This window comes from Epinephelus fuscoguttatus, linkage group LG17, assembly GCF_011397635.1.
Source record: "Epinephelus fuscoguttatus linkage group LG17, E.fuscoguttatus.final_Chr_v1".
Classification (NCBI taxonomy): domain Eukaryota; kingdom Metazoa; phylum Chordata; class Actinopteri; order Perciformes; family Serranidae; genus Epinephelus; species Epinephelus fuscoguttatus.
Genome location: NC_064768.1, coordinates 34079387 through 34103834, shown reverse-complemented (window position 1 = coordinate 34103834; position 24448 = coordinate 34079387). Strand labels below are relative to the sequence as shown.

At 42.2% G+C, this 24448-nt stretch overlaps 1 protein-coding gene across 1 annotated transcript; it reads right to left on the bottom strand.

Annotated features, from left to right (window-relative positions):
• Nucleotides 1-1526: 1526 nt before the first annotated feature.
• Nucleotides 1527-22015, bottom strand: oprd1a (opioid receptor, delta 1a). The gene is made up of 3 exons (XM_049601428.1): nucleotides 21514-22015; nucleotides 7244-7599; nucleotides 1527-5633 (listed from the first exon to the last, which is right to left on the bottom strand). Exons 1-3 carry the CDS (start codon nucleotides 21762-21764, stop codon nucleotides 5104-5106), a joined length of 1137 nt encoding a protein of 378 aa, XP_049457385.1. The 5' UTR covers nucleotides 21765-22015; the 3' UTR covers nucleotides 1527-5103.
• Between the last annotated feature and the right edge of the window lie 2433 nt (nucleotides 22016-24448).

Genomic DNA, 24448 nt, shown 5'->3' with positions numbered 1-24448 from the left:
AGCAGACAGCTAATGAGCTACGATAGCTGGCTCCATTTTGAATTCAGTATTATTCAGTAGGCAACAAAAGCACTTTAAAGTTAGATTTGTGAAGATCGTGGCCCACAATATTTCTTGAAATTTAAGTAGGTTTTGAGTGCACCAAATAGAAACAAGACAGAACCATGAAAGTCATAATGCACATGGTTTGTGATGATGCCTTTCTGTCTGCCAAACGACAAACTGACGTCTCATACTTGTCGAAGCTTTTCTGCCATGACTCATTTTTTAAATATGAAGGTATCTTTTAGTATTTTCAGTATTTTCCTCAAACTGTCTTAACATTCAATATTTATAAATTTAAATCTGTCTAGTTTTGATGACAACTGTGTTGTCTAGCATTTGTTATCTTTGTCAAATGTTTGCTATGATGTTTCTAGCAGCCAGGGTGGCAAGTGTAATTGGTGGTTGAGTGGGGTTAATAGTAATGCTTTGTTACAGTTGATACTGACGCCATCAAAATTGTGCCCAGCTTAGCAACAACAACAACAACAAAATAGTGTTTTGTGTTCAGTTCAAATGTCTATGTACAGTATACTCTATTTACTATATACTTTGTGGTATAGTCCTGTGGGTTAATCATTTGGCTCTCAATCTGGGGATTTCAGTTCCCCAAATAGTTGCCAGGAAAAGGAAAATAAATGAACCCAACTTGTCAGTTTTGCAGATATGCTCAGTAAGAACTTTGTGGCTTGGCACATTTATTGCAAACTTTTCCTCATTGTGATTAACAAATAGGACTGCAATTGGGACAGCATTATTATGTGATGTTTCCAAATGTATTTGCTGTTGCAAATTTGTAAACATGATTTATATACAGGGTTGACTGCTGAAGTTGGTGTTGCTTCTGACTGTCTATGGGTCCGTCCCAATACTCACACTTCCCCTCAAAATTGGCCCTAGCCTTTCATTTTGCACGTTCCCACGAAGGGCTAGGGTGTCCCAAACTTTAGGGAAGTGCTTTTCAGCCCTTAAAATCCCCACTTAATTTGAAGGGCCGTGCGATGCACACTTTTGAACCCTTCTCAACTGAGGGGAAGATTGAATTTCCCAGGATGCATTATGAAACTATCCAGCCAGGCAAGTTTTCCAGGAAGATGGCAGCCTCCATGAGAAAGCCATCACACAATTTAAGTACTATTTTCACAAATAAGCATGCAAAAATTCCAAAATATGTTGGAATGTGTTATGTTTCTGCATATGCATTATCTGTAAGCGTTGAGTTAGAATATGACCCTTTAGCCTTTTTATGAGATACACTGACATTTCAGCTAACTCCAGTGTTAAACCATCCACAGCAATACTTGAGCTTGAGAGTAAATTATGTGATATAAAGAGCAAGAAAGTTTGCATAGGATGAATGGTCAAACAAAACTGGACTTTCATCCAGGAGACCACAGTTCATGTCTAGTGTAAAACCAGAAGTCATTGTGGTTTTAATTTTAACCTTACATCACTTATGCACGTCAGGCTGCTCTAATGCACTGTTCATATAATTTCCTGGGGAAAAGTAATGCAGCAAAATTCGTACATGTAAGGAGGTAGGTTGGCGTGACGGTTGGGTCACAAAACACAAGACTTACCCCGAGAGACCGGTGTTTGGAAGCGTGTAGACTCTGGGTGAACTTTGAGTCATTCTAGGGTCAACCTGACCGCAGTAGCTTTACTTGTCTACATTTAATGTCCATAACTTTGCGCTACGTATGAAAATTTATGTTGTTTAGGTAACATCATTTGTAGGGCTAATTCGTAGGATATCACACCAACTGTCGTGTGTGCATTTTTGTAGGCTATCGTACCAACCACTGTTTGAGGATGCATCGTGTACTATGTCCCATATGAAACCAAAAAGTCAGTGTTGTTTACGTAACGTAATGTCATGCAGTTTACATACTGACATCATATTTACATCATGTTACATTTTGTAACAAACATACTAATTTCTAAAGACTTTTGGGAATTTTTCATGCTTTTATTTATAGTGACAGAGAGATATGAAAGGAGAGAGAGACATGCAGCAAAGGGGCTGGACTCTGGGCCGCTGCAGTAAATACTCAGCCTTGATCGTATACACTCTATACTGTGAGCTACAGGGATGCCCAATTATTTTTTTTAATCCAAATGTAAGATCTCTTTTTAAATTCTAACCAAGTACTTTTGTTGCCTAAACCAAATGTCTGTTTCACAACTTAACCTACGTGTTGAAATGCATTTGTGTGGCTTGTGCATCACTTTAAGACGCAGAGGGGCATTACAATTTGTCAGTAATGGAGCTGCCAGAGAGAACCTGTTTTTGGCAATGATATTGGAAATATTACAGCTTGTTAATGTTTGTTCTTCCATATTTTATGATACGAAAGGTCAGAGGGCAATGCTGGTTGGTAAAGCTTGTCGTCTCCATCACCCTTGGGGCCACGTTTATTGACCGACATTGATCGGTAACACTTCGATGCCCCCAATACCCTGTAATTGTCACTTTGTGTAGTGATGTCTTAAAATATTACTGATTGTTTCTTTTGGACTCGACCATGCAGAGACAATTACAGCAATGGCAACATGTTTAATGTCAAAATCCAACAACTGAAACAATTTGAATTCAAAACATCAGCTGGATTTCATACATTGAGATGAAACATGACATAGGGAAACATTGTTTAAGTAATCATCCCAGTGTGATAATAAAGTGAAAATCATGCACACACACCCACACACTTTGATCATACCCTGAATGCACATTACATTTTTTTTTAAATCCATGAATTTATTAGAAGTCATTTGTTTTTCTTTATTTGTCAAAACACAATAACTTGTACATCCTCGTTATTCTTTTTTGGAAAACTAATTCTATACATTTCTGTCACTGTAGCCCTATATAATTTGAATAAGCAAGTAATGGTGACTGAGAGATATCCTACACACCCGACAAATGCAGCACTTGGTCAAAGCAAAGCAGGTATATACAGTACATATTAATTCACCACTGCAATTGTAAGAAAATATGCGGGAATATATGTGTCTCAAAAATGTCAACCTCCACTTCACACTGAATACTCAATATTTTGCCAAATTGCTGAATCTGTAAACATGGCAGAGAGCCGTTTCCAATATTATTTCTTCCCTTTTTCATTTGAGTCTCATGAGTCACAAGCACTGTGGCGAAATATTAAGATTCAAAACATGAAAAGAAAGCATACAGAATCACAGGCACGCCTCAAAGTCATTTCAACTGTGGGTGAAGACAAAATGCGAAAGCTTTATATTATCTACAAATACACATTAATTGACATTTTTACTTTCATTTCTCAACTCAAACCATCTTATTTAAATTATATTCAGTTTGGATGTGTTTTATCTGTTCCCTGTTTACCACAGTGACTAAACATTTCAACATTCATTAAACATGGCATACTTTGACATGTTTACATGTCAACACATATTTAGCCTTCAGTATATTTCCACATGAGAGCCTATTCTGATAAACTCTGCATGATTACCTTTGACAAGCCTCATTCGGTATGCAGAGTTGAAGTGATCATTAACCTCACACCATCCATTGATTGACATCTCTAATTTGACTGGTGACAAGATCTGCTGGAGCAAATAAATCACTCAGAAGAAATTGCCACTCAATATGTCCCAAATGGGACAAACAGATTTTCCATGTGGCAGATGACAGGCTTTATGTTCATTTAAAATGCAGATCAATAATCTCCTTGGAGCAGCTTGTTTGTCGACATCAGGCGTCTCTATGTACCCTGTGATGAAGATGCTCCCAGTTCGAGTTTCAGGGAGTTCATCGACTCTACATTAATTTAAAACACTGAAGCCATATGGAGTGTTGTGGCTGCCAACAATGTTCTTCAGTGGCAGGTTTGTCTTTCTTTAGTGATTCTGCTCAGAGGCTTTCTGCAAGCTTGACACCACTCATGAAAGTCAAGTAGGTGAGCAGAAAAAAAAACGTCAGTGGAATCCAAGCTTCAGTGGTTTGATGCCGTTCTGGATTTTTCCATCTGAGCACAAAACCCCTGAAACGACTGTAGGCTTGATTATGATTTCATGTATTTCATGACATTTTCAAATCCACGGGACACTAAGCCCCAGTTTTTCTTCCAACACAGTTGATGATGTCAGAGTCTAAAGAGGAAAGAAGAAGATCAAGTGTCTACTTTTGCTGTAAAAACAAAAACAAAAATCACACAGAATACCAAACAAGATTCTCCTACTTCTCTGTGTAGAGAGTGGTTGACCTTGTTGTGCAACAAACTATGTTATAATTCATCATCCAGCTGTCGGTGGGTATCAGTCGTGTGGTTCTGCTCTGTAAGGCTCATTTGTTTTGCGATGATGTTGAAGATAAAAATGGAAAGGTTTTCTCTGTGATGTTAATTTGTCACCCTCAAATACTCCTTTATCACCAAAATCTTTTGTTTCCATATATATTGGCAGGTGTTCCACAGAAGAAATGACGAAGTTTGAGTCGAAAAGCCCAATGTGTCACACTCCTGTCCTTTGTTGCAGAACATTCACCCTTTCAGTCTGTTTTATTACACTGCACTCTGATGGATGGTGTCTGAGCGATGCACCCCTTCATAAGATGAAAACCTGAAGGTGTTTCTTTATTTCCCATTCCCATTTTTGCATCATCAAAAAATCTTGTACTCTTGCGCTCTGATCCCTTTCGGTCCGGCAAATCATGGACTGGGGATGTTCTGTTTCATAATCTTGCTTTAACATTTGGATATACTCTTTGGGCTATCACCCCATCTGCTGTCACTGCCTTTGTAAAGCGTCACATTTGAGAAAAGACAAAAGATTCCACTTTGTTATCAGAACTTTAATAGAAAAGTAAGATCAGAGTGAAACTCATTTTCCATTAACTTTAGCTTTTCCTTTGAATGTCCAGTCAGCCAAATTGGAGAGAATAAGTGGCACGACTCAGTTTACTGAGATTTTTTTCGCTAAGATCTCTTAAAACTCTGTTGTGGAGATCTGAGTAACCTCCGATTGCAGATCTTGCTGGATCCGCCTTGAGCGAGAGCTGTGGGGGACCCAGTCCATGCCTAGTCATGCTGGCTTTTTCCCTGCCTCTGTTGGAGCGCAGACAGACACTGGCTCCCTGGTGGTGTTGCGTCCTCTGGTCAGACTGTGCTGCTCCACGCGGGTCCGACAGGGAAGGCAAAAATCCCTGAAGCACCGCTTAAAATTTTCATCCAAAAATGCATAGAGGACAGGATTGAGGCTGCTGTTGGTGTAGCCCAAGGCGATGCACAGATGCCAGCTCGCTATCACAAAGGGGTTCCTGCTGTCAATCTCCACCATAGTCTTCACAATGATGAAGATGTGGATGGGGGTCCAGCAGATGATGAAGGCAGCAACCACCACCAGGACCATGCGGGTGATTCTGCGCATGTTACGATCTTTCTCCTTGGAGCCTGAGAGCAGGCGAACGCTCCGAAGACGCAGGATCATCAGGCCATAACATATGGTGATGACCATCACAGGAACCACGAAAGCAAAGATGAAGACACAGATCTTTGTCACAGTGTCCCAGTACCAGTCAGGGTCAGGGAACTTCAGGGTGCACATGGTTTTACCTGGAAAGAGCAAAGGTAGAATTAGAAAGAATTTGTGAGAAGGCTTGGGCTGTTTGTATGCTTTCATAAGATCATACCTTCCTGACATTTTACCAGGGTACAGTACATGAAGGTATTTGTTTAAAAAATGTATGTATGTGTGCATGTATGAAATCATCTTCCTTACAATACTGTGTGTGTGTCTAATCTGCAATTAGCCTAATTAGACAAGTCTTATCAGGTTTAAATGGCCTATAGAATAATGAATAGATAGGACATAACCCTCCTTCCTCCATAGATTCTTGCTGGAAGACTTGATGACACTTACACTGATACTGGTATACCAACAAATCAGTGGGCTGAGCAGAGATAATGTGTGACTGCACAATGTTGTCTGGGTTGTCTTTATCATCGGAACTAAGCCCACAATACTCCCAAACAGGGACAGATGCATTTTTGTTCTGTAACGTTATCCCCACCACTCGCAGTCGCCATCTTTCTCAGCTCAGCTGCGTGTTCCAACAGAAAAAAACAGAGGTGGGACCAAGTCTCCGTTTTGCACTTAAGTCCCAAGTCAAGTCCAAAATCCTAAACTTTGAGTTTCGAGTCCCAAACAAGTCAAAATGCGCTTTTCACCGAATGTATTGCCATTTTAACAGCATTTTCCAAGCTCTGACTTAACACTCTTGGTGCAAGTTGTTGCGTCTTCATCTGTAATTTTCATCCCAAACATTTTGCATGCATGTTTGTTTTTTATTGACCACCATCTAGTTTTTGTATGCAAACAAACCACTCCCCTGGCTCCCTGTCCTATCTAACATACTCCCCCCCAACATCAGACGAACTGAACTATATAGGATGCTCCAAGAGGTCAAAGACTCCCCCCATTTACCAATCCACGCTGACATCTTCAACCCACCACCTGCTCGTCTCCGATCTAGACATCCAATTTGGAAGGATCCCCCACCCACTGACTTTGATGCCCTGTCTGCCTGGGTGACTGAATGGGAATCCAAAGACACCCCAAACAAACATCTAGTGTCAGACCCGACTCAACCAGTCTCTGGCACCAACCTCCCAAGGAGACAGGTCCACCTTGAACAGATTTAGGACTGGTCAAGGTCCCTGCTCGGCCAGCCTTCACAGATGGGGGAGCAGCTTGAGCCCAATGTGTAAATGTCTAAATAAATAAATAAATAATGCAAACAAAATTGACTATATCATTTTTTTTATCAGCTGCTGCTCAGTAGCATAACATTAGTTCTTCTTGATTCTCTTCTACAACTTGATTGGATGCTTGATTAATTGGTTCAAACGAAGGGGATCTGAGAAATTAAGAGTTGACTTGCTGGCAATAAATACTCTGAACGCTCTTCATGCTTTTCCACTCACTCTGAGAATTCACAGTGGATAATTCGGGGTCTTGGGTGGGACGGGATTCATAAGCACCAATTCCTTTGTGTGCCATGTAAGCTCTGATGAAGTTCTTAAGGACCAGAAGCTTGTCCTAATAAGATAAGATTCAGTTGGGTGAGCCAGACATCCAGCTCTGCTATGGCTCACTCAATTCTGGAAGACTTGTATGAATACTTTAAACACAGATAAAACACTGAAAGAAAATACCATCTTACCAGTATCTGTATCTTTGGTCACAGCCATGACCATAATGGGCACACCAATCGCAGAGGACAGGACCCAGATGAGCACATTGATCAGCTTAGCCTTGACCGGTGTCCGAAATTCCAGCGCCCTGACTGGGTGGCACACGGCGATGTAGCGGTCCACGCTCATCATGGTAAGGGTGAAGATGCTTGTGAACATGTTGTAGTAGTCGATGGCAATAATGAGCTTGCAAAGGACTTCTCCAAACGGCCAGGTATTCATGAGGTATTTGGCGCTCTGAAAGGGCAACGTGCTGGTAGCCAAGGCGTCGGCGAGAGCCAAGTTGAAGATGTAGATGTTTGTGGCCGTCTTCATCTTGGTGTATCTAGTTGTGATCACAGAGAAGAGGAAAAGTGTTTGCAGCAAGCAGCAGTGGTAATGAGAGGAAGCTGGGTGTGGAAGGCTCTGTTCTGGGATCTGGGGATTTGGAAGTGATATTCAGTGTGCAGCGTATTTTTATGGCTTAGATGAATTAATTCCCTCATGCTACAGATGTGCAGTGTAGAGCTGCGAACTCTAATGCTATTTCTCCACAGCTTAGATTTCTTTTCTAAATGAGTGATTTACGATAATGGTTACAATTGGCTCATTGGCCTCTGATCAGGCAGCCTACTTGGATGGAAAGCACCAGGGAGTTGTGAAAAGAAAATACTACTGCTATCACTTTGAGGTTCATATATATTGTATGTGGTGGACCATGCTTTTAGCATGGGACTGTGCATTTTTTTTCTTTGAGGTTATAAGATGAAGATATGTTTTCTCATGTACTGGAAGAAAAAAATAAAGGTCATCAGCACTGAACTAATTTTATTTGGTTCAGTATTGGCTTATTGAGGTCAGAAATTTTCCTGTGGGGCATAAGGCTTATTTTCACCAAGGTTTCTCTCATAACAAAGCTTGCGGGATGCACTCATACTGTATATAAAGCTCAGCGGATTTAGCTTCCTAGGAGATTGGAGGGTTTGGAAATCCTTGCATCCAAATGCAATCCACCTAACATGCATAACAGACCACCCAAAGTCACAAAGAAGGTACCAGAAAAGCACAGCATTTCAATAAGATATACTGTTTAATACATATTTTAATGCTGTAATAATACATTACAATAAAGTTGAATGAATGAGGATGGTAGATTTCATATTACTGAATGTATCTGACATTTTAATGGACAAAAAGAGAAGAAAATGAGAAATAATATTCATGTTAGTGGTTCAATCATCGTTGCTGTGGTCCATTAGAATACATCTAGGCTGGATGTCTAAATGGATATGTGAACTGATTTTACTTGTGGTCATTCTTCACACAGCCTGTGTAGACAATAACCTAGGGGTCTTTGTGGTGGTAGTGACTGAAGAGGGCTGCTTATTTGCAGCAAGGTTTTCCATTTACCCAGCACACGAGCGCAAATGTTGAGTCCTGAGAATCACTTGTATCATTTAGAAATAATATGAGGGAATTGCATGATCCTCTTTCAGCGTTAACACTGAATTAAATGTCATGTTTTTATAAATTGTTATTGCTCAGGGAAATAGACTCTCAGCTCATGTCATGCTTCTGCGAATGAGTCCTTCTTCCAGATGCATTGCAAGAGTATGCGAGCTGTTGAGTATCTAAGCTGGAAATTAGATAATTGAGAATCAAACTGATAACACTTTTGAGAGTTGGTCCACTGATGACTGAACTCTGTTGGCTTCAGTTTGATGTGTATTCTGGCGTCAGCTGAATCAGAAACTAAAATTACAATGACTGCCGTCGAGGAGTCCCATCGGTTGTTTCATTATTTACAGTACTGTCAGCTCCAACATCAGTCTCTTGATGACATCATCACTACTGTCCATGTCTCTTCTGTTCAGCCAAAGGAGAATCTGCCTAATAGTGATTCATATAATGTGCTGTACATTAGAGAAATAACATTTTATATTATATTCAAGTGAGGAGAATGGGCCCTTTGATGACATAGCTGTAAAAGCACAGATGTGATTGATTACATAATTAATGGCTGCATTCCATTCAGGTGTGACGGTTCCAGGAAGCTTCTTTTGTGCATGCTGGATCAAAGACATGGCTTACTTAAATGAAACTAAAGCCACATTCGATATGGATTTATTTCTCTTGAGGCGATGGGGTGATTTTAGGGTTACCTGTGTTGCTCAGTGATTTTAACCCTGTCTGTAACAAAGTCTCCTTCTACTCTACTTTCAGGCTCTTTGCCACTCCGATAGATGGAAAATATACAACGTAAAGGCCTATTTAGGAAACAATATGGCTAGACCCTGTGTAAGATCATTAAATGTTCTGTTGTAGTGTCAGTTGCAGGTAGATAAGACGGTTAGTTCTTTTTTGAGCCTGTTTAAGCCAAACTTTCATTTTGGCAGATTGGCATCATTACCTAACCTGGAAATCCAGATGCCCCGCCCTTAGCAAATTTGAATTTGCTCTGCATTGGGATCTGGCTCCGACGAGCAGAGCCCGTTGAATCGCCATTGGACCAATCTGAATAGTCTATCTGAGAGAGGCGGGCTCTAAACAGCCAAGATGGCAGCTGCTGAAGGACCGCGTCCATTCAGTTTAGCTTTGGAAGAAACGCTAAGCCAACTACACTTATCTATTTCCTTGAGAGAGTAACAGAAGACTGCCCTAGAAGCCTTCGCTTCCAGGAAGGACATTTTTGCTGTTTAGCCGACGGGATACAACAAAAGCATAATATATCAGTTAGCCCCACTGTTCGGCAAACAAATGGGGCTTAGTGCAATGAATACGTCCTTGTTTTTTGCTCTGATTGGCTATCGTGCCAACTGCATGTGGTGGTATTTAATATGCCTCAGTTAGTGCCGCCCCTTGGGTAGGAAGGGTGTATCGGTGAGGGCCAGACTTAAAATCTTTCCAGATTTGAGTCTGGATTTTCAGGCTAATCATTACCAGTAAGCCAAAATTAATCTTCTCTAGGGGCCACAGGACAGTTTCCTCCAGGTACTCCAGCTTCCTTCCACAGTCCAAAGACATGCAGGTTAATTGGTGACTTTTCTGTAGGTGTGAATGTGAGTGTGAATGGTTGTCTGTCTCTATGTGTCAGACCTGTGATATTCTGGTGACCCTGCCTCCTGCTTCTTGCCCAATGTCAGCTGAGATAGGCTCCAGCCCCCCCGCAACCCTCAAGAGGATAAGCAGTTACGAAAATGGATGGATGGATGATTCTCAGCACTCAACACCTCAGAGATAATATTAATGTAGGTCAAACAGGATACCAATATGTGTTTCATGTCTGTGTGTTAAGCTTTTACTGAGTTATGACTCCAAAATGTAGTATGATTTTTGACTTGTGGCTTCTTCCTTTGGTGTTGTTCTGCTGAATGTCTATCACACTTAAACACCACCAAGCAGCGGCAAAGTATGACTTGCCACAGTAATTACATTTTGTAACATAGATTAACGTGTCACAGGAGCCAAGGGACTCTGTTCAATTTGCCGCCTGCCTACATCTGCAGCTCACAGCCGCCGCACTTCAACACTGCTTGGTGTGTTTTCAGCATTACAGATCATTTCCTGTAATCACTCAAAATTAAAATGTCATCTGGAATGATGAGTTGGGATCATTGGAGCTGTTGTCTTCATCGACAAGGACAAATGTAATAAAATGTTATTCACCTTATGTGTATTTATGCTTATGCACTTTAGGTCATTGTAATGAACTAGCTTATTCTATTGATATATTGGAAGGAGCACAATAAATAGATGCCCTGTCATGGCATAAGCCACATTGATTCAGACCACCGAAAGGTTAGTCAGTTAGCCGCCCCCTTCTTTATAACCCAGGGCAGGGAAGTAAAGAGCCCCAGCCAAAGCAGGTAGTGTGCAACAGAGACACCCTGCACACCACATTTCCTGGGTCATCATGGAGAAGGGAAACATGTTGGTGTATCATGCCCAGAGTCGTGTCGTTTCATTGAGCACAGACCCTGAAAAAACACGTATGAAGGGACAGGGCGTCAACCAGAACATAGCCATAGCTATGTCCTTGAAACTCAGCTTGCTGAACAAGACCATGGGACCGAAGTGGGAGGGTCCCTGCCCGTCTGCCCCACTGCAGTCACCAAGAGGAAGCAAGCAGCCAGGGTGCACTGATAGAGCAGTAATTTCACACACTCTTTCAGCTGAGGTCAACACAAGCTGCAAAGCTGTTTTGAATGACAGTGCCTTCAGAGAGGAGTGCTCCAGAGGCTGAAAGGGATCCTTCACAAGGCTTCAAGCACCAAAGGCAGGTCCCATTGTAGGGGAGGTATGAAAGGGAGCGCTAGGAAGGCATAAAACAGCTTTCTTGGCCAAGGATCGTGTGGAAATGTGGGTCATCCTGCAACGCTGCATAGGACCATAGCAGGCAGTGGGATTTTCGATGATGTATCATCAGGCATTTCCCATGTTTAGAGCAAATAGAGGCAATAAAGGGGATATGACACCATTAACAGGCAACCAAATGATAAGTACCATGTCTTGAATGGAATTACAGATTTCTCTCGGTTTAAACATGGAAAAATTTGGGATAATGTACGAACACAACTAATCGAAATATGACGCATCATATGGGCAGGGCGGAGCAGGGTGTTTTACCTGCTACAAAGACTCTTTGTACGTCTTTGTAGCGTGTGGTTGTTGCCAGCTTCACATAGTGCGTAGTGATAATGCAGTCTGTTAGGAAGCATCACTGTAAACTGGTACTGAATCAATGAAATGGATTGTTTAAACTACAGCATGCATTGATTTGATTGAGTTATTTTATGTGAAATGTCAAAACACCTAAAAGGTAGTCTCGCCACCAGACAATCAGAGATCTCCGCCGTCTGATAGTCTGGGGACACTCCTTTCTAAAGTGTGTTTAACACACCGGCGAAAACGGCCGGCAACAAAGCAACGCTTCTTGCATTTTTGAAAAGGACACGCCTTCTCGGAAATGTGCGCTCCTCCTTTTCTCGTCTGCAAGGAAACAAACTGGAGTAGTTTCATGTTGTATCCGACAACGGGAGGCTTTTAACAGATGACGTCCTGATGTTAGCTTTGCTGCTAGTGTTAGCTGTCCCTGTCAGCTGCAGCCACTGATGCTTTCTAGACATCATGATTTCCCACAACTGAATAAATACCACACATAGCAACACAAAACTGCTTTGCTAGCTCAATCATGTTGTAACTAAGATATCCGCTGGAAAAGATATTTTTTTCACGGACCGTTTAATGAGTTATTACCTATTACAGACACCGCTAATGGCTAACAGGGCAAACAGCTAACGGTTAGCCCAGCTAAACGTGTACACAGAAATAGTAATGTTTGTTCAATCATTGTGTTTATAGACTTTACAAACATTGGATTAGTCCAAACGGTGATACAGTGATGTGAAAAATGTGATATATAGGCTATATATGTAGCTAAAAGCTCTGCTGGTTTTCTACCCGGAAGTATTTGTAAACAACAAGGCGATTGCCTCTATAGTCTGGCCGGACGGATGAGTCATGGCCTTGTAAAAGATTATGTTTGTTTCTTTTAGTTGGCGAGAATGTGTCGCAGCAAACACGACAAACACCCACTAACTTTGACAGCGTTTTCTGCAAGCGCGGCTGAGCCATTTTGTACCGCTACACGTGTTTCTAGTGGGACTATGTTTACAAGCACAAGAGTTCAGCGAGCCACCGAAGGACCGCCCTGCAGATTTACTATTGGTTCTGCAACGTAGGGAGTTGTATCCGCCCATCTAAACACAAAATCAGGGAGAAAGTCATCAGTCTTTAGTTAAGCAAAGCGTCTAAAGACTGACTTGTGAGTCTACTTATAAGGTTGCTTGCATCACATTGGCTCTGTTACAAGGTATTTATTTTTCATGTAGTTCTAGGTAGTTTCTAGCTGTTAGAGGGCCGTATAGCTGTGCTAACACCAGCCGTGTAAAAACAGAGAGCTGCATAATGCCTGCATGGGTACGTGTGGCTCCTGTGATCAGTGCAGCAGCTTCAGTTGAATATAATAAACACACTCTGCTGAGGGCACGCAGTGGCAGACATGTCATCCCTGCCCCATGTATTTTGTCTGTAAGGCCTATTCTTTCACTGTCAAAGTGAAACACGCCCACATGGAGCCTTGATGCTGTTATAATTCAGCCTTATTTTTTTCAGTCTAGACAAAAAGACGCAGTAACGTAAGCAGCAGATGGCTGCTTTTGAACATTCCCTTGTAAATTTGATCATCCTAATCTGATGCGTGTATAAAGTTCCACTTACGGCACAAGAGAACAGCGAGCTTTTAGTTGTTACATAAGTGCTGTCTGTCGAGCAAGTACAATATTAATGTCATGCTTTGCTTAGAGAATAAATATGCATTGATGTAAAATGGGGTGAGTCACAGATAGGAAAGGGAAAATCACCAGTTGGAGTTTCAGATCACAGCTGCCTTATAGAACAAAATTAAAACTCCGTTATAGTCTCATAGAGTTAATAAACAGTTAACTGCTCTGTTTACTTTTGCATCTCAGCGTGTTTGAAGCCATTGATTAAGCAACTAAAGCCTGGCTTTTTGACACAGGGGGAGGATTATGTGTGAGTGTTTATCATCAGACGCATGTGATAATTGAACTGTGATTCCAGAGAAATCTCTTTCCCCATTCCTAATCCAAACTGACAAGAGAGGCCCGCACACAGTGCACCCTGCTTTGTGGCAAAACTGCCTCATCCTCCCTCCCTTCAGTAAACAAGCTCAGGAGTGACTCGGCTTAAACGCTACATCAAGCAATTTTATGACCATGTGGAGATTTGAAATGAAGTGGTTGAAAGGCAGGTTAAATAATGCAAATCTGCAGCCTTTAACTCTCAGTTAGAGAGTCTGTACTGATAAGAGTTTGGTAGTCATAGGTTAAAGGTCAAAGTCACTGTGACCTTGTTTGTGTCATTCTTGTAAACACGGTGTCTCAAGAATGCCTTGGAAGGGATTTTGTTTTTAAATTTGGCACAAACGTCCACTTGGATTTAAAGATGAACATATAAGGTTTAGGTAGTCATAGGTTAAAGGTCAAAGTCACTGTGACCTTGTTTGTCCCATCCTTGTAAACACAATGTCTAAGGAGTTCCTTGAAGGGATTTTTTTTTCAAATTTGCCACAAACGTCCACTTGGATTTAAAGATGAACATATAAGGTTTAGGTAGTCATAGGTTAAAGGTCAAAGTCACTGTGACCTTGTTTGTCTCATTCTTATAAACATGATGTCCCAGGAATGCCTTGGAAGGTATTTTATTTTCTTCAGATGTGGCACAAACGTCCACCTGACTCAAGGATGAACTGATTGGATTTTGGTGGTGGTCAAGGTCACTGTGACCTTGCATCAGTGTCATTCTTGTGAATGCAACATCTCAAGAACAGCTTGAGGGAATCTCTTCCAATTTGGCACGAACATCCACTTTGAAACTCAAGACTCAAAAATGAACTGATTAGAACTGATTTTATCCTACTAGGATAAAATGATGAAGTAATGACATTTTATATCCAAAAGGTCAAAGATCAGCTTCACTGTGACATCATAATGTTCTACAAAACACTTTTCTGGCCATTGGGTGCCAACCTGATTGTATAGCTATTCTGCTATAGCTGTGCTGCCGGGAAGAAGGTGTGTGCAAAGCATCCACGTTTTCACAGACATGGATATAAACTGTAACTGCAATGGAAGTATACAACCCCAAAGCGGTAGTTCTAGTACATTTGATTATTTCAATGAGTAACTTTACTGATATATTCTGACTCTTCTGATACCAGCTCAGGGGCCTAGCGGTACAGTGTCTGCCCTGAGACTGGGAGGTAGTGGGGTAGATCCCCGGTGTGTGACAATGAGTGGGACTTTAATTTAAGACTTTAACTTTTACTGCCTTTCGTCACTTTGGGAGCTTCTTACACGCCCACTTTTAGCTATAGAGAATTAGCATTTGCATTTAAATCAGTCTTAATTCTTTATCTCTTGGCTAGTAGGGAGTTATACCGCCTGGTGAGACTACATCAATCCTTTCTTTGTCAGACTCTCCTGTATTTCCAGGTCTGAAAGCCATACACACACCGCTCACACACACGCTGATAAATATGCTGCTGGGTGAGACGGAAGACAAGCGGTGAGACATAGTGGCCATGTTGAAGGAGCCCAGGACATAAACAGATTTATACTTACACACACACACACACACAGACATGCTCCCACTGCCAACATGATATTTTCAGCCAATTTCCACTCCCAGTGTCCCTAAAGGAAACAAACTTCCTGAGGCTGTGTCATGCTGTAGCTTTATCTTTTGCCTTTACCAAAACATTACTGTACCAGAATACCAATATACAGTATGAGAGTGCTGTTCAAGATCCGCTTTCTTTACAGAAGCCCTCAAGAAGCAGCTCAGTTAGGAATTCAATCTCACACAAACTAATCCAGCCTTCCACTCGCTGCACATCCAACTGATTTTAAATGGAGGCCACTTGGTAATAAATTGCATGAGCACTGAGCCACCTCTTATCTAACAGGTGTGGCAGCAGGACCAGGAGCCGAGGTCGAGGAGGGGATGGATGGATGGAAGATAAGAGGAGCCTATTGCTGCTGACCTGTCCTTCATGGACCATTTCCAGGGGTGTCAGTGTCAGCCCCTCCATCAGCAATCAGACCAAGGGCTCTCAGAGGCCACAGGAGCCCAATTCACACTGACGTGAGCATCCATGCAGACTGTGCTCTAAATGAAGTTTGTGCGCATTGGCTGTTTCTATCCAGGAAACTAAGATAAGAATAAAATCTAAAATTTATGACGTTTGCTTCATTTATAAGCTGGAAGGCAAAACAAATCATAGAATGGATGCTTTAAATGGGCAGAAGTACAACAACAACCTTGTTCTGCTAATGCTTCGTCTGTTGAGGAGGAGAAGGGAGGTAGAAGACCATGCTTTGGCGAATGGAAACTAAATCTATTGAGGCTGACTGTGAGATGTGGTTGAAAGTGCTGGAATAATATTTTTTTTCAACATACTTTATTCAAGGTCAATAAAGAACTTCCATGCTTCCATGTTCCTGGTTAAATCCCAGGAGGGAGCCCTTCTGTGTGGAGTTTGCATGTTCTCCCCGTGTCAGCGTGGGTTTTCTCCAGGTACTCCAGCTTCCTCCCACAGTCCAAAGACATGCAGGTTGACTGGTGACTCTAAATTGTCCATAGGTGTGAATGTGAGTGTGAATGGTTGTCTGCAATAGTCTGTCCAGGGTGTACCCTGCCTCTCGCCTAATGTCAGCTGGGATAGGTACCAGCACCCCCACGACCCTTAAGATAAGCAGTTCCGAAAATGGATGAATGGATCTCCATTGGAGGTTTTTAATCGCAGTTTGGACACATGGCTTCTTGCCTGTTTATAGTCTCTGTGTGTTGTCACAGATGTATTTTGCACAAACTAACTCGCCAACATTTTTTGCAAAGCTGGGAAGTAGAGCTGCATACCCAAGAGAGAAGACCATATTTCTGGTTGGAAGGAGAAACACCTACTTTTAAACATTATATAAGACTTGGATTATCAACTGGATTTTGGATATTCGCAATTATCACAACAATGATCTTTTAAGAGGGTGGTTATAACGTTCTTAATGGGCCTCATTCACAAACAGTGCGTACGCACAAATCTGTGCTTAAACTGTGCGTACGATCGTTTGACGCACAAATCCGGGATTCATCAATATTTTCTTATCCGAATTTGTTCTTACTCTGTGAACAAATTTAGAACTGCCTCAGACCATGCGTACGCACAAATGAGGAAGGCCGAACTGACTTAGAAAATGCAAACATACCTTTTAAGTACATGCAGAGTCTATAAAACCACATTCATGAAAAAGAGGTTTAATTGACATTTTTTAAAATAATTAATTCACTAATATATTGGCCAAATGGATTAAATTACCATGAAATTGACACACGTTCACCCTCATCATTGTGACAATTAAAATATTAACAATAACATGAACAGAAAAACTATCACTCCATCAGCGTGCAGATGATCTGTAATGCCGACTGCCATATCCTTAAGGCTGTGGCCCGCCACAGGAGGCACCCACCACTCATTTATTTTGCAAAACAGTACAGTGGGAATGCGTTCAGAGGCAGGGGCTGTGAGAAGTGGATGGCTTGTTGGTGAGCATCTTTTGTTCTAGTCTTTTATTTCAATTGTTTTAAGTTAGTATTTTCAGTAAGTCTCTATTCCGTTAATGTTAAAATGTTATATTGTTTAGGTGACCGGGCATATGGCCTTAAAACATGGCTGATGACACCATACGCAAACCCTGAAACCCCTCAAGAGGTGCGCTATAATAACATACATGCCCACACACACGCCGTAGAGCGCACTTTTGGTGTGCTTAAGGGCCGTTGGATGTATTTGGATCAGATACGGCCGGTGGCAAACTACTTTATACCCCTGAGAAGGTGTGCAAGATCATCCTGGCATGCTGTGTCCTCTACAATCTTACAGTGACCCATGGTATTCCTGTAAGACCCGGCGCCATCGCTTCTAACAAACTGTGAAATTTACTACTTCTCTCCTTGCATAACCACTTCCTTCATTCATGAATCAACTCTAGGCAAGCGGTTTCCTTATATGGAGAAATGGGGGCGTGGTAGTATGCTGATTGCAGATCGCGGACATGCGCCTGTAAATTTAGAATGGTTCTGATTTACTAACATACGCACGGTGGTGAGAACAAAATTGGCCGGTACGCACGTGTCATGAATCCGACGGTGATTTTGCGCAAGTACTTATTTTTTGCGGAGAGTAAGAACATTTCTGTGCAGATATTAGTGAATGAGGCCCAATGTCATTATGTACCCTATATAAATCTGAATTAAATTTACACAGGGTTATATGTATTATTATGTACTGTTTAACAATGGGGCCCTAGAGGACTACGAGGCCCCTGCAGTACACAGTACTTTACAACCCGGGCATGGAAGTTCACTGTTGATCTAGAATAGAGTATGTTGAAAAAAATATTATTCCAGCACTTTCAACCACATCTCACAGTCAGCCTGAACAGATTTAGTTTGCCAAGCTGTCCTGCAGATGGCACAGTAACCTACAGTACCCGTTACTTTGTCAACATAACAAGTAACACAGGTCTAATGACTGAAGAAGACCATGACACGCCACTGAATTTCTGAAGTAAAGCCAGTAAGCTGACCTTTCGCTGGATGTTTTGTCCAACGTGTCACTTCAAATGTTACTCTGGGATCTGTATTATCAACCCTATCTCATTTAAAAGTCGTTGAAATCCGGTGCTTGGTCAGTGAATTCCACCGTCGGACACCGATTGAAAACGCCGGCCTTTCACATGGTGGGTGGGAGGGTTGGTGGATTGGTCCAACAACCACTGACTTTCACCTGAGAGGCTGCTGTTCACTTCCCAGACCTTAGTCTTTTTCCCTTAACTCAACCATGTGCATGTCTTGAAAAAACGTAACCACATGGGTTTGTTGTTGAAGGGAAAAAAAAAGTCAATTTGCAGGGTTGTACTGACGTAGTGCTTTTATTTTGAAGGAGACTGTATGTAAACTGGACATTCCCTGTGAACATGGAAGTGTATTTTGAAAACAGACAATGCAGGTAACAGTTTGAAGTTGACACGGCGTCTCAGACCGTCAACAACCAACACACCCAGGGTATCTTGCATGTCGTATCTCGACATGAAAAGTCCATGACCAAACATCGGTATGTGACAAGGTCCGAGTGAGAATGCGTTTAAGGATTAAAACTTGAAGTGTGTGTGGCCGTCTCTTTCATCTCCTCAGCCATCATCAGTTACTGCTGCCATGATGGTGGTACAGAATAGACCAACCTTAGGTTACTGTTAAAGTAATACGTCCATACGCATTGTGGAAAGTTTTCAGAACTCCAGGAGTGTAAATGATTACCACACAGTCAGTGAGTACCCACCTTTTCTCTTCTTATTACAGCACTATATCTATGTCTGTGTTTAAGTGTCTTCTCTAAGTCTGCTCCCTTCAGAGTTTACAGATGTTCCACAGGAGATAATATATTCGGTCCGGGATGGTTAATGCGCTCAGCTTCCCTTTGCTTCTGTCTCTAGGGGGTCTTGCATCAGTGATGAGTCTTTCTCACACAAACGCAAATGCCAGACGAATCGCTGCACAGAATTTGATTCACTGCCTTCTCTGTGTACTCATCCATCTCCTGTTTGTCTCCCTCTCACCTCCCTCCCTCACCCTTTTTTTTATTTGTCTTGTGCCTTGTTTTGCCCATTTATTTCCACTCCAACTCCTGAATGGATATAATAAGCAGAGTTGTGAATATGTATGATGTTTTCTTGGTTCCATATCCACTGATTGCCATTTGCAGAAAATGCTTCACTTGTGGCTTTTTCTGTACTCAACTCCATCGTTCTTTGTGTCTCCGCCTGCTTCTCTCTTCCAATGTATATATTAAAGTATTACCATGTTTATGTCTTGCTGTATCCACGACAGTCATGCCATGTTTGTGGGCTGAAAAAACAACCACTGATCTCGATTGCTCTGCCTCAACCTGCCACTTTTATCCTTCTCTGCTGCGACTGGGGCATCTCATATTAATTCTACCTGCTTGTTTAATTTGCTGGCCCGGCTGCAGTAATTAAAGCTTCAGGTGATATTGGGGGAAAACACGTGCAGGGAATGTTTGAGATTAGTAGGTAATTAACATGACGAGCGAGGACAAGCAGAGCTGCTGCAAGAGCTGTTTTATTCCTGACAAGCACACAGGTTAGAGCTGGAGGCTCGATGGGAAATGACAGGGGGATTTGTATCTTGTGACAAAGTGGGTGGAGGCTTTATTATAACGCCTCTGGAGCTGAGGGGGAAACTGTGACCTCGGACTGACTATTATGATGCAAACATTCATTAATGAATGCAATCAAGCCCAAGTCTTCAGCTTTTAAATACCTCAGTTTTCATGATTTAAATGTTTGAAACCATTGACTGTGACGGCTAAATAACAGATGGGTTTATCACTCTTGTTTATGTGCCACAAAGAAGGCAAACACAGCACATAAACTTTAATTTAGAGACCAAATAAAGCGCAAACAGCATGTCTCTTACAATCCCATCAAACCTATTATACAGGAGTGTACAGCTGCTGGTCCACAGATGTGTGTGAGCTCATGGAGGCTCTGTTTGAGCAACCCTCCCTGCCCGAAGCACAGCTGAGTCAGACTGAAGTGAGAGGACTGCGTCTGAGACAAGAGTCTTTACTGCCACCGACCCTCTTTGGCGTAAAACTTGCTCACGTCGGTGCTCAATGTTGAAATAAGGAAAGAACAATGTCATGCTTCACGCAGCAAACCTCAGACCACTTGTTTGGGAGGCGCGTAGTTCACACACAAATGCAGTGAGGAGTGCATGCAGACACACAGCTCCCTCTCCTCATCTCATTATAGAGACTAATGTATGCAACCAGAAAAAGAGGGTTGTTAATGGGGCGATAAACGGGGATCTAATTGGATCATTTCAAATAAACACAACTCCTAGCAAGATCTATTCTGGATCGCTCTATTTTTTCGTAAAGGTTTCTGTGTAAAACCATAAACTTCTTGTGTATATAGACTCATTTTTAACAAAGGGTTGCAGGAAATCTCACTTTGTCATGGCATCACATCCTATGTGAGCATTTTGTGAATAAAAAGGAGGTACAAATAAAAATAAAATCAGACTTTGTGAGGCAAACACAGCCAAAATGTGTTAAAATTGTGAGAGCATCACTGAAAATCACTCAATACTCTATTTCAAATACAGCACATGGCGCATTATAAGGTCTCATGAGCACATAATGACAGTTTGAGCGCATGTGGACAAGGGCGTAGGCTTTGAATCAACAGGGGGTAAATTTTAAGTGCCAAAGATTTAATTTCCTGCATTCTGGTAATTTTTTATGCATTAATTTTGGGCATTTTCATCATATAATGCTGCTAATGTGTTCAGTTTTGACTAAAGAAAAGTCCTTTACTATCTATTATTTACCTTTATCTATGTTGTTTCATAATTTCATGAAAGAGGTTTTAAAAAGAGCCTAAACCAAGCTAAAAACTAAATTAAGATTTAGAAATAGTAAGCCAGAATGCACATAAAGTTGCTTTTATCAAGCCTCTGTAACAAGTTACACACACACACACACACACACACACACACACACAGTACAATGAGTGTTATAAAGGTAAGACTCTACCTGACCACCCCGTACATGACGAGGATGTTCCCCAGGAGTCCCACCACGCAGATGACGGAGTACAGAGCAGTGATGGATATGGCAATGATTATCCCCGCGGCACTCCTCACCGGACCCTGCTGCTCGGTGTAGTTCTGCAGCCTGTCGCCCATGAAGCCGCTCTCCTCGTCCGGGAAGGTGACATTGAAGGGGATGACGGAGTAAAGGTCGGACAGGGAGAGCTGAGCTCCGGGCACCGTGTATGGCTCCATGCTTGCGTCCGCCGTGGCGCTGTCCACTCCAACCGTGGTGCTGAAAACTTGCTTGCACAATTACCTGCTGCAACTCAAAGGTGAGGAAGAGGAGGAGGGAAAGCGGGTCCGACTGAAGGCAAGAAGTGGAAAAAGAGTAAAAGAGTTTCCAGAGAGAAATGTGTAGAAGCAGAGAGGCTCTGCGTAAAAGAAGTGAGGTTGTTCCTCTGTTTTCTACCCAGATAGAAGAGGAGAAGGTGGCCCCTCATCAGCGGTCAGCTGAATCTGTGTGCTCTGGCTGTGTGCACACCTCTTATACTCTCCAAGATCCCCACCTCATAGCCCGGGCGCTCTCATGTGTGCGTCGACGTCAGGGCTGCGCAATTACAGTCATTGGCGTCAGAAAGGGAAAGGTAAGGTGATGGGTCTGCCATACCTGAGAGTCCTGATATGTTGATGTGGTTTTAATGTTTAAAACTGATAGCTAAGATAAAGAAATAATCTAGCTTTTAAAACACACAAATAAAAATAAAAGGCACGTCTGTCACATTTGATATGCTGTCAATCATGTGCTCTCCAGGTTTAGCTATGAAACCAGTGAACATTTATGATGCAAGATCCAATGTCTGAGCACACACAAGTTCAATTGCTGTGTCTGCTCTCAAGCTGTGAAAATAATCAACCCAGGTGCCAACAAACAAACAAACAAGTCCAAAATCAATAAAGTTCACACTGAAGTAATTTAGGGATGTGCCTGACAGAGAGGGAGCGAGGAAAAGCTTTACAATGTCTTGACTGCTATGGGATGAAAGACAAAACAAGTGGTCCCTCGTTACACAGAAATGTCCATGCCAGGCTATAAATAACACACCAAATACTAAAAAAGAAAAGCTACTGAAGAATATTATAGCTCAGAAAACAGTTTAGGTGTGAGCTTTATCCAGTTGTGAAATTATAGACCCCAAAAATGTCCTTTTTTTCCTGAGCACTTGACCAAGGTAATTATCACCCCTTAACCTCCTCAGTTTGTTACACTCTACCTGCTCTCTGGGGGAGATGGGCGAGTTTTCCGACATCACGTGAACCCCAAAACGTGCTGTACCGTTATCATGTCGAAACAACAAAAGCTCTCTGGTGCTCACTCAACTACTGCTACACTTCTGAGAGGAGTGGGAGCAGATGTGGAGAGATAGAACATGAATAAAAAACAACAAATCTGTGTTGAAATCAGCAGAAGCAGAGCTGATTATCGTTATTGTGGCTCGTCTAGGGCATCAAATATGCAAGGGCCACCACTAGCACTTAATGTAAAGTTACATTTTAATGTTTAGTTCCATGTGTTCAGTTTAGGAACGTAAAGTTATGTTGGTAAGGTTAAGGAAAAGAAGTTCAGTTAGTTTCACGTTGGACATGAACACTGGTCTCCCAGGGGAAAGTCCTGTGCTTCAAACTCTCAACAAGAGAGAGCAGGAAAACACTGTTTTTTTTTTTTAGCCTAGTGTTAAGTGAGCCACTCGGGGGCAGTGGACACAACAAGTTTGTGATATCATTCTTCAGCTGATATGGTGAAACCCTGTTAGCAAGCTTATTTACACCTCCAGTTGTGACGTAACAACATTATGGATTTGTGTCACGAGGTGAGATTGTACCCACTTGCAGCACTCAGAGGCAGGCAGACAGTTTGTAATGACCTTTATTTAAACACAGATTGGACCAGTGGACCAGGCTGAGCAGTTGGCTAGCAGTCAGCGGTAATAAAGAGGGGCTTACTGATGGCGTAGTTTGGCAAGCAGCAGCGAAGTAGAAGGCTGAAATGTCGTGGCAGGAAAACACGACACAGCCACAGGCAGGCAGAAACCAGAGACGCTGAGGCAGAACTCGTGGTCAGGGACAGAAGGCTGGTGAGTTTACCAGCATCCAGACGACATAGACGGGTCAGAGACAGGCAGGGTCGGTAACCAGGAATCAAGCTGAGAGTGAATGCTGGAAAGTCTTGCATAGAGTCAAAGAACAATCTGGCACTGAGGGGAAAGGCAGCTGCTTATTTGCAGGAAGTGCTGATGAGGAGCAGCTGTGTGCAAAGGTGAGTGGCGTTGTCTTGATGAGGGGGCGTGGCTGGCAGGTAGAGTGGAAAAACACAGGGAGAGCAGGGGAGCAGAATGCAGGCTGTGACAATTTGAAGTTGTGTTACTGGCTACCTGGTCCTTGTTGCTCTGTTTTTGGTCTCCACCAACTCCTTACATAAATATTTTGCCCATTAGGTGCTAAATGCGACGCTTAATTCATCTCACTGTGTCTGTGTGCTGTTTGGTGTTGAGGAGGTAGTGAGCTTCAGTTTTTTAGAACCTTTTTTTTGGCTAAAAGCAGCTACCTGCTGAAATAAAAACTAGGACTAATGTGCTAGCAAGCCGGTAACATGTTAGAAAGCCAGAAACCTGCCATTGCTAGTCAGTCACAATACCCCTCAGAGCTACTTCCTGTTTCCTCCATGCTGTTAACATCCCCCTGGCATTTTGTTCTCAAGATTGCACATCATTTCATCCAGTAATGAGTGACTGAAGAGAGGAAAGAAGCTCCCCAAGCAAGCAAACTTGCTTACTGTCAACAAAATCACATGTTTGCTAACAGGACAATAACAGGACAATTCACAAGGTTATCCAACAGACATCAGGAAACCGTTTTTCTTTTGTGGAGCAGTTTCTAAT